This window comes from Podarcis vaucheri, assembly GCF_965113315.1.
Source record: "Podarcis vaucheri genome assembly, chromosome: 16".
NCBI classification, from domain to species: Eukaryota; Metazoa; Chordata; class Lepidosauria; order Squamata; family Lacertidae; genus Podarcis; species Podarcis vaucheri.
The window spans coordinates 18,553,079-18,567,147 of NC_138754.1; the positions used below are offsets into that span (position 1 = coordinate 18,553,079).

Sequence of the window (14,069 nt, forward strand, 5' to 3'; positions counted from 1 at the left end):
CTAGTCCGTTCCCCGTAGGGCTAGATACAGGGTTTTTTTGGAGAAAGTCAGTTTTAAAGGATTAGAGGGGTCACCTTTGCATGTCCAACTGCCTTCGGACTTCTTCAAACGGGAGTGATGAATCCAGGGGGTCACCTCAGCTACCTTCACCGCTGTTGGAGTAGAGAGCAAGACGGTGTAAGGTCCACGCCACTTAGGTGCAAGTGGATCACGTTTCCACTCTTTCACCCATATGCTATGCCAGCCTGGAGCTGATGAATCGGCACGGCAATGCTGCACGGCGTGCGCTCGAGGGCCCACCTGTTAAGAAAAACAAACAAACAAACACGGGAGAGAGACAAAAACACGGGAGAGAGAGATTGCACTTGTCCCTGTGTCGCATGGTCTCCTATTTGTTTGAGGTCAGTTGGAATATCCTGAACAAAGGAGGGCGGCCTCCCATACAGGAGCTCAAAAGGTGACAACTTAAGTCTTTTTGTGGGTGTGCACCGAACACGAAACAGTGTTATGGGTAACACGTCTACCCTCCTGAGACTTTAGACATATTAGTGGGCTTCTGGCATGCCCTGCAGATACCTTGCACAAGCATCTGGCAGTAGGTGTTAAGCCTGGCCAGGTGAATTGCATTGTTTGGATCCCAATTAGGATCTTCCAAGGGAAAGTTGTCCTGGAGATGACGGTCAATATTATAAATATTTCCCACTCTGGCCTGCTCACGCAAATATATCTGTGCCTTTTCAATTATGTCTCTCCTTTCCTCAGTGGTGAAGAGAGTATTCAGGAGCTGGCGACAATCTGTCCAAGTAGGACTATGAGTATCTACTATTGAAGTCACCGAGTCCATCATAGCCTGAGGTTTTTCTGCGAAAGATAGGGTGTTTTCCAATTCATCAGATCCGTAGTTGTGAATGGAATGTACTGGAGGATCGAAGTTCGAGGTGGCCGTGGTCCGGGTTGCCCATTAACCAGCACAGGCTCCTCAAGTGCATCAAATACTCTTCTAAGAGGGGCTACTACGTGACCTTTCTCTTCGCTTTGCTCTAGGGGCCTCAAATCATAGGGGATGGTATCTGTCTCAAGGCGTTCTTTTAGCAGCTTTATACGCCTGGCTGTATTGCTTGCTGACCGATTAAGGTCTCCCTGTAACTTCTGTAATAATTCTCTAGGACTTGGATGTACAGGGGTTTGGGGTAGGCAATCAGTTATTCCACTAAAAGAGACTGTAGATGGAGTTCTACTGGGACTCACAGGTGGAATAACCACTTCTGCTTGGGCTTCATTATAGGACTCCAATGCCTCCTGAAGATATTTATCATAATCTATCAAGGAATCAAGTTCTGTGACTCCACCCCCATTATTCGTTCCACTTTCTTGCCTTGGGGTTACAACTGGTGGAGGGTTTGAATTAGGCTCCCTTCGATGTGGGGTAGCATAGGGTGGAGATAGAAGCACCTCTTCCTCTGGTCCCTCAAAAATGGGTTTGAGTTTATTTGGCAAGATTCCTTTCCTAGCTTCGGCTTTTACAGCCAATAATTTGCATCGTTGGACTTTGCATTCCCTTATCCATGGAGGATTTTTATTTAATGTGCTCAGCCAGGAATCTATATATGAAAATTGTTCTGGGCACCCTCCAGTTTCTTTGGCGATGTTAGGCCAAAGTTTGCTTACTAAATTTATATCAAAGGTTCCTTGAGATGGCCATCCAGTATTTTGTTTCGGCCACTCTAGTTCACATAACGTTCTCAGGCGCTCTGGCGTCATTTTGACTCCATATGCCCCTGAGAAGGCTTTCTTAAAATTATTTAACATACATTCAAAAGGTGTATTTCCCCCCTTTGAACCCCCAACTCCCATTGTATGGCCCTGTGAAGTATCCACTCAGTCACTCACACACACACCTTACTGGGAAACGAAGTAGTACTCACTCCACACTTAGGTCAGCTACACATTGTACTGTACTTTCTCACACATACAATGCGCCAGATACTTCACCACACACTCTACCTCCCATTCTTCCCTTTTCCCTACACCAGATCACCATCTGATGTACCCAGCCACCTAGCGTACTCAGTTCCCCTTTACTGAGACGCAGAAGTTTGATCAGGACTTCTCTTCCTCCCAATTAATTGGAGGGCCAAAACCCCTTAGTGCACTTACCCTTAGCTGGTTCCCTGTTTATTTCTCTGGTTCCCCCCGGTCCGTCGCCGTCAGTGGGCAGGGTATCAGACAGACGAGACTGCTGCGTTCCCCTGGAAAAAATTTTTCCAGTGCGCGCTGGGTAGGCAATCAGTTGTCCTCTCTCTTGTACCCCGTCCAGTAAGGCGAAGGGGCTGCGTTCCAGCAGACCACTTATCCGAGTCGCAGGCACCATAAAATGTAGCACCCTGCTTGTGGTTAACGCTTAGCTGGAATGAAATATTCAACGCAGCAACAGAGAAATTAAAAAAATAATTTATTTGTCAGACAAATAAATAAGAGGCACAGTGGTATATGGTTACCAAGCTCTGGCCTGGCCTCCTGCCATAATGGCCAGCACTTATATTCCCTTAATCCAGCCCCCTTTGCTCCTCCTGTGGCTGCCTCTGTTCAATCAGCCTGGTTGGATTTCCTATTGGCTGATTGCTATAATTAATTCTAAGAGATACACCCATATCCTCCTGTCCTTATATGGAACACAAAGAGCTATATATTGTTACATCTATAAATGACAAATAAGTAGTAATATATCTTACATGTGTCTCAACAAGGAATCTTAATTACCAGCTCACCTCTTGTCTTCCTTGCCCTCCAAAACAGATGGTTAATAATTTTAAAATTTTATCTTGAACAGATGTCAGAGACCTTGGGTTCATATTCTCATGCATCATCAATGAAATATCTCCTTTTGGAGGTCTTTAAACAAAGGTCTGACAGCCATTTGTCATGATTGGCGTCTCTTGTCTGACAAGGGGGGCTAAATACAACTATATGAAATCTAGCATTTCTTAAATCCTTTGCATAATTACATTTAAGACAATATATTTAATACATAACATAGGTAGCCTTTTAAAAGGATAAACTTCCTCAAAGTAAAAAGGAAGAAACAGTTTACAGCCTCAAAATAAAATAGGAGAAAAAGCCTCTTCCCCTTTTCCCATGTGCCCTTGGCCTTTTGTCCTGTGGCTCAAGTTTAATGGTTTTATTTTACTTTACCCATTCCTAATTATGTTTGGTCTCTGCCCTTTTTATAACATGTAGGGTCAGTGTCCTCACTCAGTCTGTAATTCCAGCTTTTACGACTTTGAGAATTGTTTTCTGCTATAAATCAAGGGGGGGGGCCTTTGTCTGGGAGGAAAACACTGTCAGTGTTTTCTTAAGCAGTTGGTCTGCCTGGCATGAAACTTTTGAAAATCTAAGCCCATTTAATTTAGGAACCTGATCAAGATATAAGCCAATATATGCCTTGATTAAAAATGCAGTCTATATTCAGATGCCACATCATGAAATGGTATGGTATATGTTTTTAAATTGCTGTTCTTTTGCTTTGTTTAGTTTAGTGTGTTAAGGTTGTGTTTTGTATTGTTTTTTCTTTTCTCTCTCTTTTTTTTCTTCTCTGCTCTATTTTGTCTTTTTCTTTCGCTTATTTTCTTCTTTTTTCTTTTCTTGTAAGTTTTAAAAGCAATAAAGATTATTTAAAATATATATATATATATATCCTTGAATTCTGTATGGGAGCAAAATGTGAGCAGCACAGAAAGGCATAGTTCTACGCATTAAGAGATATTTCAGTGTCGAGATCAAAGAGTAGATTAAAATCTAGCATAGGAGAAAGATAGGAATTAGCCAAATGTGATAAAAAGATATCCCACTTCACACAAAAATCACAAAATGCAGTGGAAGTGTAGGCTGGTCTCTGTCAGTTTTCTGATTAGCTGCAAAAAAAAAAATGCTAGTTATTTTCAGAATCCTTATACGTTAAAACACTCTAGAGGTGTTGAATAGGAACCTGTTTTTGGACAGAAACCAATTTTCAGGGTACCTGTTGAATTAAACTAGGCGTGAATCTTTAGGAGGGTTAAAATAAACTAACCCAAGTTAATCAGTAAATGCAAACAGATAGGAAAGAAAAGAACTCATTAGGGACCCGGGATCCTGTTTAGAAAAAAGCAAATAACAAGCAACAATATCAAATCCAGTGTTAGGCAATTCAGAGTGTAGCCACTCTAAAATCACTATTCTGTCAGCAGTGTCTGGGGAAAAAGTAGTCCTGTAGGTGAAAGCATTGTATTAAAAGAATCATGTGTATGAAGGGACCCCCAAACTCTGCAACTGCTGTAAAGTAAATTCATTAGAAATTTTAAGTCAGGGAGGAAAGGAGAAAAAACAGTCTGCAAAAAGCGATTAAGAATGAGTCTCACTGTCTGAGGTGGAATCAGACCTGTGTGCTATGTCTTAATTGTATACACCACCATAGGGAACTGGAACTGAAAAGTAGCAAGTTCTGCTGTCATTAGATTCAAACCAGCAGTGTCCCTAGCGGCATGGCGCAGATTTGTCACAGGAGACTGTGTGTTCAAAGCAACTGTGTTAGAAGCAATAGCTGGCTCTGCTAATTTAGCTTCAGTAAAAGACTGACAAGCAGCTGGCACAACAGTCTTTGTTTTCCCATTTAAACTCAGGCTGGAAGGCCATCCATTGTGGCATTGCCTGTCTTTAGCAAGATGCACTGAAGGAGACAAAGCTGCTGCTAGGAGGGCAGATTTGTGAGTCTCGGTGTCAATATTCTGGCAAGGCTTACTCATTTGAGCAACATCTGTTTCTGGCTTCTGGTACATCGCTTTAAGAGCAGTCTTGCAATCAGCATTTTCATTTTCATAAGCCAATTGTTTCATTGAAACTTTAGAGGCGTCAAGGTTTGGAATTAAAGTACTGGCTGCTCTTAGCCCATCAAGAATACCATGCAAGCCATTTTCTGTCACACTTCGCTTCAATTTTTTAAAAACTGCAAAGGGCAATGATTCATGGGCTCTCTGTTCCTGTGCATTCTGAACAACAGGAGAGACTGCTAATAATGGTAAGGTGTCAGCTGTTTTTTCTTCACTGCTTCCTTCTGCTATATTTGGAATAGTCAATTTTTGCACTGTGGTCTGAGCCCCTTGCAGGCATTGGTCCACCAAAGAAGGTGGCATGGAATTTACATTCGACCCAGGCAAATCTTTGGCAAAGGAAGCTGCCAATGGAATTACCTTTGGCATGACCTCAGAGGAGAGAGGCTTGAAATCTAGAGGCTGAGATGGAGGTAACAATATTATGGCATTTTTAAAAGCAGCTAGGGGTTGCAACAATGTGGGAGTATTCACAGAGACAGCTGGTGGCTGGAGCAAAGGGTTAGAGAGCCTTCCAACTGCGTCTCTACACAAATGCCAGGTGGGCAAGACTTGTACAGATGCCTCAGGATGTCTATGGAGTGCATCTCCCAGCTCATTCAATTTCTTAATGTCATAAGTACCCCCCTCTGGAAACCAGGGGCACAGTCTAGCAATCTCTAACAACAATTTTTCTACTGGGGTGCTAAATGCTTATCATGCCCTTCCTGAGCTAGCAGAAAATAATAAATTATTGTTGGGTGTAGTGAAGGGTTAACCTTCTGTGTCTCGAGCCTGAGAGGAGGCGCGTACAAGGGAAGTATGCCAGGACGTGAGGAAAGCAGCTTGGAATGCTGTGAGCTGAGTGAAAATCGAAAGCAGGTTGTTGCGTCGCTGCACTGAGAGAGAAGGACGCAGAGAAAATGCAGCTCCACTCTGATGGCTGTTATGGATTGTAAATACGCTATTTTGTTCCCAATAAAGAGATATTAGGATAGAAGAAACGTTTGGACTTATTTACTGCCCTTTCAACACACAGATGCTGTGTAATTCTGCTGATTGCTTTACGACCGCTCCAAAGCTACACTGCGTAAACAGAAGCTGCAGAGGCCCGCAGGGGAAGCGTGGCTGGGCGCCAAACAATAAAGCAATAAATCTATCGGAAGAATTATTCCTATGCTTTTCCTGCACATGTGAAAACTTGCTTCTCATGATCTCACCTGAAGGGTAATAGACGCACGTCTTTGGGGCTCATTCCGATCAAATGAGATCCTAAGTCCGGGAATCGTTTTGCAGGAGATGATCCACCGCGACCAAGGGATAGCAGGTTGCTAGCTCCGAGGAGAGTCCAATCATGGGGGTTTCCTTTTGCTGAGGTTTCCTTTTGCTGTGCCTCAAATGCTGAGTTTTTCTTTTTAGCTTTGCCTCACACGTTGAGGTCCCCCCCCCAAGCCTCACACGGTTCCCTTTTAGGTTTGCCTCACCTGGAGCACCACTTGAGGTGTTCTCAAAGTAAAGGAAGGATTGAAATCTGATTAATAAGAATACACAGAGGCTTGAACCAGCAAGACTCTGGGAAGGGTGCATATAATAATCTCTGCGTGCCTCCACCCCTCGGCCCAGGTCGTTTTATTCACAAAAGAACTTTTACAGAGTGTTCGTAAGAACCAATCAGATTTCCTCTGTGCATTTCAACAAACCCTATATGGGGACAAAGTTAAACTACCAAAACTAATTAAGCACACATATTTCTGGGGTAAACAAAACAGAACTACAAAGGAGTACATTTGGCAACCCCTGAGGTCATAAACAAGCAATATACATGATAAGGAGGATGGCCAGGAAGACAGCGATCATTATAACCATCAGGTGAGATCTGTTTCCTGGCCATAAGATTAACATCCTAAGATTAACATCAGAAAAGCTACATCAAAGAAACTGCCCACTGTCTTTGATGACCCAGGATGCCTGCCTGGCGAAGCAACTGGGCTGTGTAAGTGACTTGTCAAGCAAGAGAGATGGGCGGTAGAGGAAATGGCCAGAGATGCAGAGGGTTGTGGGATTTGGTCAGAAATTATTGTCAATAAATTAAACCCAGTCAACACAATGCATTCATCGTGGACACAATGACTTGATGCATATTTTATAATACCTCATAGTAGTCCCACCTGACCCCACACTCTGGATATTTGCACTCCTACAAGGTCATTCATTTCTATAAACCTTTTAAGAACTGTATTACATTCTGCAAACATTTCTGTGTGCTCGGAAATTCAATTGCCTGCAAACCAGCCATGGTCATTATTCCATGGTATCCATCTTGAACATGATACCATGTCACTGGCACACCGTGGTCCTCTAGCCGCTTCTTGTACAACAGCCCATCATCCCGGAATCCATCATATTCACAGGTTAGAATGAAAGTCCCCGGGAGCTGGCGGATTATGTCATCCTCTGCTAAAAGGGGGGCAAACATTGTCTCAGTACCTCTTTTAACTTGTTCATAAAGTTCTTCTGAAAATGGAGCAGGTTCTACAGGAACATAGCCCCTAGCTTTAAATTCTTCTGGAATGTTATCAGCACTTATCCATTTTTGGTATTTCTCTCTCAAATCAGGAGGGACATGGGCGCCTTTCAGAACTCCATCTACATTCATTGTCTTCCCAGTGAGATATGTCAAACCAACTTTGACAGTTCTTTTCCGGAACAAGAAAGGAACTGAATGGTTTTGCTGATAGGATGGCAGATTGAAGTCCATTCCTTGGAGGAATGGGTAAATGAGGACCTGAGCTCGCACTCTTGGGAGGTCCTCTCTGGTCACCAGTTCTTGGCAAATGGCTGCAGTAAAAGTGCCTCCACTACTCTCCCCAGCAATGGCAATGCGGCTGGTGTCCACTCCATATTCCTTTGCATTTTTCATAAAGTATATTACAGCAGTTAAACAGTCCAGTACAGGGACTGGATACAGATGCTCAGGAGCTAAGTGATACCTAAAGAGAAGGCAAGATGTCATCAGCATTCATCATGTTAAGTTGTGGGCGAACATATCAGACGACACAGCGATTCTTCCAAAGCAGCTCTTTATTTGTAAGCTGGAACAGAACTGAACTGAGGAGCCCGGTCAGCCTGCTTATATAGAGCTCCACTAGAATGCAACAGTAACCATTTTCTGTAACTAGCCAATCACTGAACGTCACTTTCAATCCTTCATTTGCATACAAACTATCCAATCACTGAACGTCACTTTCAATCCTTCATTTTCATAGCTATCTACAGCACGGGTGTCAAACACAAGGCCCGGGGGCCGAATCCGGCCCACCAGACCTCGTAATGTGGCCCGTGTAGCCGCTGCCGGCTGCCGGCCTTCACCTTTTATTCTCGCTTTTTTTTTTTTTTGACACAAGAAAGCCGCCTCTTCAGCGCATGTGCGGCAGCCTACAAGCCAGAGAACGTCTGCCCTCTAGCGCGCCGGCCGTTCTACACAGGAAACCTCCACTTTACATGCATTCCGGAAACCTCCACTTGTTTTTATATTGAGCGCATGCCATCCTGTGATGTGACAGATCCAATGGCTGCCTGAACCCTTCTCTCCTGTACTGTAAGTCCTACAGATACAACCGGCCCTTTGAGGGTGACCAAACTGCTGATGCGGCCCCCGATGAATTTGAGTTTGACACCCCTGATCTACAGTATCCCCCTGCTGGCCCAGGGTGAGAACTTCAGTACATAACACATCATACACTTTGCAGCATTTTCCTGCAATGGCATATTGCAAGGGTGGCACCCCTAGGGCCACATTCCTTTCTATGCAACCTTCCTGGGGGCCACATGTCAGCTGTGGGTGGGACCAGAGAGCAAAATGGAAAGCAAATGCGAACTTTCCCACTGGACAAGTAGGTTGGTTCCTACACACAGCCACACACCTTTCTCTACTCTCCAACCAAGCAAGCAAGACACATTCACACCAGTCAGATGCCCCTCAAGGATGGTGCAAAAGAGGGGCAATGGTGCAGGGGTGGGGTCTGGGGTCAGAGGGGAAATGAAGAGGCCCAGAGTGCAGCATTCAGCCCCTGTGGCTGATGCTCTGCACCCAAATATAATGCTAGTTCAGCATCCCATTCTCAGTGGCCGCTGGTCAAATCAGATTCTGACCATAGAGGCAGACTATAGCCAGCATAGCTAGGAGCCACTGGTAGCCTTATACTCTGCCCAATTATTTAATCCCTTTTCAAAGCCATCCACATTGGAAGCTATCTCTGCTTACTGAAGAAGTGTGCATGCACACGAAAGCTCATACCAAGAACTAACTTAGTTGGTCTTTAAGGTGCTACTGGAAGGATTTTTTTTATTTTGCCAAAGAGAAGTTCACCTTAACTCCAGCTGTACTTTCCCTCTCAACCACAGGGCCATTTTGCCTTAGGAGAAGAATCCTAATGGCTTTTTATGGGTTGATGTGGTGGTTTTCTGTAAAAGTAGTTTAATGGCCTAATCCAGCAGAGCTCTTCTTATCATTAAAGGCAGAGGGATTGGGTCCAAAGGCATAAAAATCAAAATACAAAGGTGAACACCCATTCTAAAGGTTGGCAAATTCACCATGTTGGCAAAATCAGCTTTTTTCTGGGCTCATGTGGAAGGGTTAGAAACTGAGGGGAAATACTCTTTTTTCTGCTACAACAAGCATGAAGATACTTACTCAGCACACATAACCACTGAGTCAGTTTGGTGGGCAATGGAACGGCAGATCATTTCAGAGGTTCCTGGGGGGGGAAACACATCACACACTGCCTGCTGTGAGCAATTATTTGTTACGCTCCATTACACATTTCCTTGGTCGTTCACATTGAAATCACTGTGAGTTGAATCCACTGTGAGTTAGTCCTACTGAAAGTAAAACTGTTGAAATTAACAGATATGACCAATACTTTTCCCCCCGGGGGTACACAAGGGTATGCAATACCGGCACCTCTTTGTTGTTGTTGTTGTTTAAAAGTGTGGCACTTACCTTAACAACTTCATGGTGAGTACTGGCACCTCTTTTTCTAGAAAAAAAGGACTGAATATGATTAATATTGCTGTGTCATAAATGTCTGTTTTTAATGTCCATGGAGGCACAGGTCAATTCTGCGTCCAGGGCAACTGTTTACCAGCTCCATCTGGAATGCAGGCTGAGACCCTACCTGCCCGCAGACTGTCTCGCCAGAGTGGTGCATGCGCTAGTTATTTCCTGCTTGGACTACTGCAATGTGCTCTACGTGGGGCTACCTTTCAAGGTGACCCGGAAACTACAACTAATCCAGAATGCAGCCACTAGACTGGTGACTGGGAGCAGCCGCCGAGACCATATAACACCGGTCTTGAAAGACCTAAATTGGCTCCCAGTACGTTTCCAAGCACAATTCAAAGTGTTGGTGCTGACCTTTAAAGCCCTAACCGGCCTCCATCCAGTATACCTGAAGGAGCATCTCCACCCCTATAGTTCTGCCTGGACACTGAGGTCCAGCACCGAGGGCCTTCTTGCAGTTCCCTCACTGCAAGAAGCAAAGTTACAGGGAACCAGGCAGAGGGCCTTCTCTGTAGTAGTGCCCACCCTTTGGAATGCCCTCCCACCAGATGTCAAAGGAAGAAAACACCTACCAGATTTTTAGAAGACATCTGAAGGCAGCCCTGTTTAGGGAAGCTTTTAATATCTGAAGGACTATTTTATTTTAATATTTTATTGGAAGCCGCCCAGAGTAGCTAAGGAAACCCAGCCAGATGGGCAGGGTATAAATATATTATTATTATTATTATTATTATTATTATTATTATTATTATTATTTCATAATAATTTCGTTGTCCCCGAGAGGGGGCAATGACAATAAAGATATTATTATTATTATTATTATTATTATTATTATTATTATTATTATTATTAATATATGTATGCTACCTTCTTGTAGAAAATAACAACAACAACCATGTATAGGCTGCACAAATCACCCCCACCTCACCCCCGTCCATGGCAAACATTTCAGGATCTTTACATTAAATTACAATGACAAATTGTCTTCTAACAATACACCTCTACTAGCGACCACAATCCGCTCTGGAGTCCCGTCTGTGGCGTTTGCCCCCTAGGATGTGTGAAGGAAAGGGTTAAAATGGGTGTGAGGTGATTGACCAGTGAGAATGCGAGGGGGGAGTAAAAGAGAGAGTGGGAGGTTTTGAAAAGTCAGTTGAGGTCTGGGGGCTGGCGGTTGAGGTTTGGGAGTTGGGAGTTGAGGTTTGTCAGTTGGGAGTTGAGGCTTGGGTGTTGGAGAAGGAAGAGGGTGGAATACGCAGTGGGGGTTGAGTTGTATTGTGAGAGAGTGGGAGGAATTGTTAGGGAGTTAGATAGATAGTTGGGAATAATTTAGTTTGAAGTTGTAGGCACAGGGTCAATAGACCGTGAAACGTCTGGGGACCCTGTGTGATTGCCACAAAATTGGTGGTGCAGCGGTGGGATAACAACCGAACCTGCCGCCACAAAATTGGCGACAGCAGCGGGATTCGATAAGTCTAAGTGCCTGTGAGGGGAAACAATACACCTGGAGAGGGGAAGGGTAAAACTGGTGAAGAGATTACCTGGCCTGAGGGTGTGATTGAGGATAAACCTCAGATTGCCATTTGGCCGAGATAACAATAAGAGCAAGAGATCTCAAAAGACTGTTCTGGCGGAGGCTTAGGCTCAGGGTCAGAGGAAGTAAGCTTGAAAGGTTAGAGGAAAAAACCTAAAGCTATACTTTGGGGACCGGGGTCTTGGAAAGCCAAGCCGGGAGGAACAGTGCTGAGAGTAAAAGTCTCTTATTTAATTAGTGCAAAATACTGACTCAACCATAATGCCACCCAAGAATACTAAGCACCCAGTGAGAGAAAACCCACATGAAAGCTCTGGAGAAGAGAATGGGAATTCCCAGGGGGAAGAAACCAGAATAGAAGAGATGACTAAAACCCCACCTGAAGCAGAAGTTCCACAGTTTTCAGAGGATTTTGAAAAGTGGAAATTAGTACAAGAATATAACTTGAAATTAGAGCTTGATAAAAATAGGCTTCAGCAAGAATTGGAAAAAGAAAAATTGAGAGCTGAGCAAGAAACTGAACAATTGAGGCTTGAGAAAGAATTGGAAAAAGAAAAATTGAGGGCAGAGCAGGAAAGGGAACAGCAGCGGTTTCAGTTAGAGATGAGACGGTTGGAACTAATGGTATTAGAAAATAGAAAATAAAACCCATGGGCAGAATCAAATGAAGATAGGTTTAAAACGCTTTCCTGAATTTAGAGATAGGGATAGCCCAGAAGCATTTCTAGAAGTCTTCGAGAGAGCCTGTCACGATTTTCAAGTAAGAGAGGAAGATAAAATGATGATCTTGAGAGCTAGAATAAGCGGTCCTCTGGCCGAATTATAGGCTCAAATGACTGAAGAACAATCCCGAAATTTTGAGGTGTACAAGTAGTTAACATATACACGCTTTGGGATTACCTCAGAGCAGTTGAGGAAAAAATTTAGAAGTGTGACAAAGGTGAGGGAGGAAACCTATGCGCAGATGGGTGCAAAGATAAAAACTTACCTCACAATATGGTTAGAGCAAGAGAATGCAGACACAGTACCTAAGATTAGAGAAGTGATGGCGTTGGAGCAATTTTACGACACAATAAATGGCCAATTGAAGTACCTGATAAAAGAAAGAAACCCCAAGACAATAGAGGAAGCAGCAGGGTTTAGCCGATAAAATAAATGAAATCAGAGACCATGGATTTGATGGGCCAAAGTTTGGTGGGAGATATTGGGAAACAAACAAGAATAACTTTCAGCAAACCAAAGGAAAGTTTACCTCAGAAACCGATAAGAGAGGCAGCCCCTCATTGGGAAGCCCACATGAGAGGTGGATTTGCCCTCCCAGACTTAAAACTTTATTATGAATCAGCCGCATTTTGCTGGCTGAGAGAATGAATGCTTCTTGAAAACACGGATGTTTTGGATCTGGAAGGTTTCAATAATGTATTTGGTTGGCATGCATATTTGTGGTATGATAAGGTCAAAGCACACAAAGCGTTCAAAAACCATATTGTAAGAAAAGCACTGTTTAATGTCTGGATAAGATATAAGGATTTGTTAGAAAATAAAACCCCAAGATGGCTGTCACCTATGGAGGCAAAGGCCCAGAAAAAACTCAATATGGAGGCCAAATGGCCGAAGTATTGGGAAATTTTGGAACTAGAGGGTGACAGATTAAAATTACAGAGCTTTGAAAAATAAAAAACAAAGTGCGAGATTGGCTCCATTATTATCAAATAATGGAGGCATATAATCAGGATAAAAAACTAGGTTTTCAGGTGGAAAGATCAAAGCTGGAAACAAAATTGTTAGACCCTAAAGTTAAGAATTTGTCAAGAATGTATAACTTGCTGTTGAAATGGAATACCCAGGATGAAATGGTGAAATCTGCTATGATTAAATGGGCACAGGATGTTGGACATAATATTATGATGGCTGACTGGGAACAGTTATGGACCACCGGTATGAAATTTACGGCATGCAATGCCTTAAAAGAGAATTTAATGAAAATGATTTACAGGTGGTACATAACACCAGTCAAGCTTGCAAAAAATTATCATTTGCCCGACAATAAATGTTGGAAATGTAATGAAATTGAAGGTACATTCTTTCACCTTTGGTGGACATGCCCAAAGATTAAGGCATTCTGGGAGATGATCTAAAATGAAATGAAAAGGGTATTTAAATATACCTTTCTGAAGAAACCAGAGGCCTTTCTCCTGGGCATGGTCGGCCAATTGGTGCCAAAGAAGGACAGAACTTTCTTTATGTACGCCACAACAGCAGCAAGAATACTTATTGCAAAGTATTGGAAGACACAAGATCTACCCACTCTGGAAGAATGGCAGATGAAGCTGATGGATTACATGGAATTGGCGGAAATGACTGGCAGAATCCGAGACCAGGGAGAAGAGTTGGTGGAGGAAGATTGGAAGAAATTTAAAGACTATTTACAGAAACATTGTACAATTAATGAATGTTAGAATGATGTTGGAATGAATCTAGGTGATTTTAGCAAAAATGTATCAAAGATTTAAGGAAAATAGACTGTTAATTGATGAAAAGAGGGAAAGTAAACTTATATCAAGATCAAGATAAATTTTCAGGATAAAAATTTTGAAGAGAGGGAAAGGATTTGCTGAAATGGATATTT

The 14,069-nt window shown here is 43.1% G+C and overlaps 1 protein-coding gene and 1 long non-coding RNA gene across 2 annotated transcripts in view; one reads left to right on the forward strand and one right to left on the reverse strand.

The window, feature by feature from the left end:
- Positions 1–14,069, forward strand: part of LOC309521471 — a 177,863-nt gene that overhangs the window by 114,808 nt on the left and 48,986 nt on the right. The gene's annotated exons all lie outside the window — the stretch shown is intronic.
- Positions 6,401–10,638, reverse strand: LOC309521460 (arylacetamide deacetylase-like 3). Its single transcript, XM_082203988.1, has 2 exons — positions 9,538–10,638; positions 6,401–7,834 (listed from the first exon to the last, which is right to left on the reverse strand). The coding sequence occupies exons 1-2, from the start codon at positions 9,588–9,590 to the stop codon at positions 7,060–7,062; spliced, it is 828 nt and encodes a 275-aa protein (XP_082060114.1). The 5' UTR covers positions 9,591–10,638; the 3' UTR covers positions 6,401–7,059.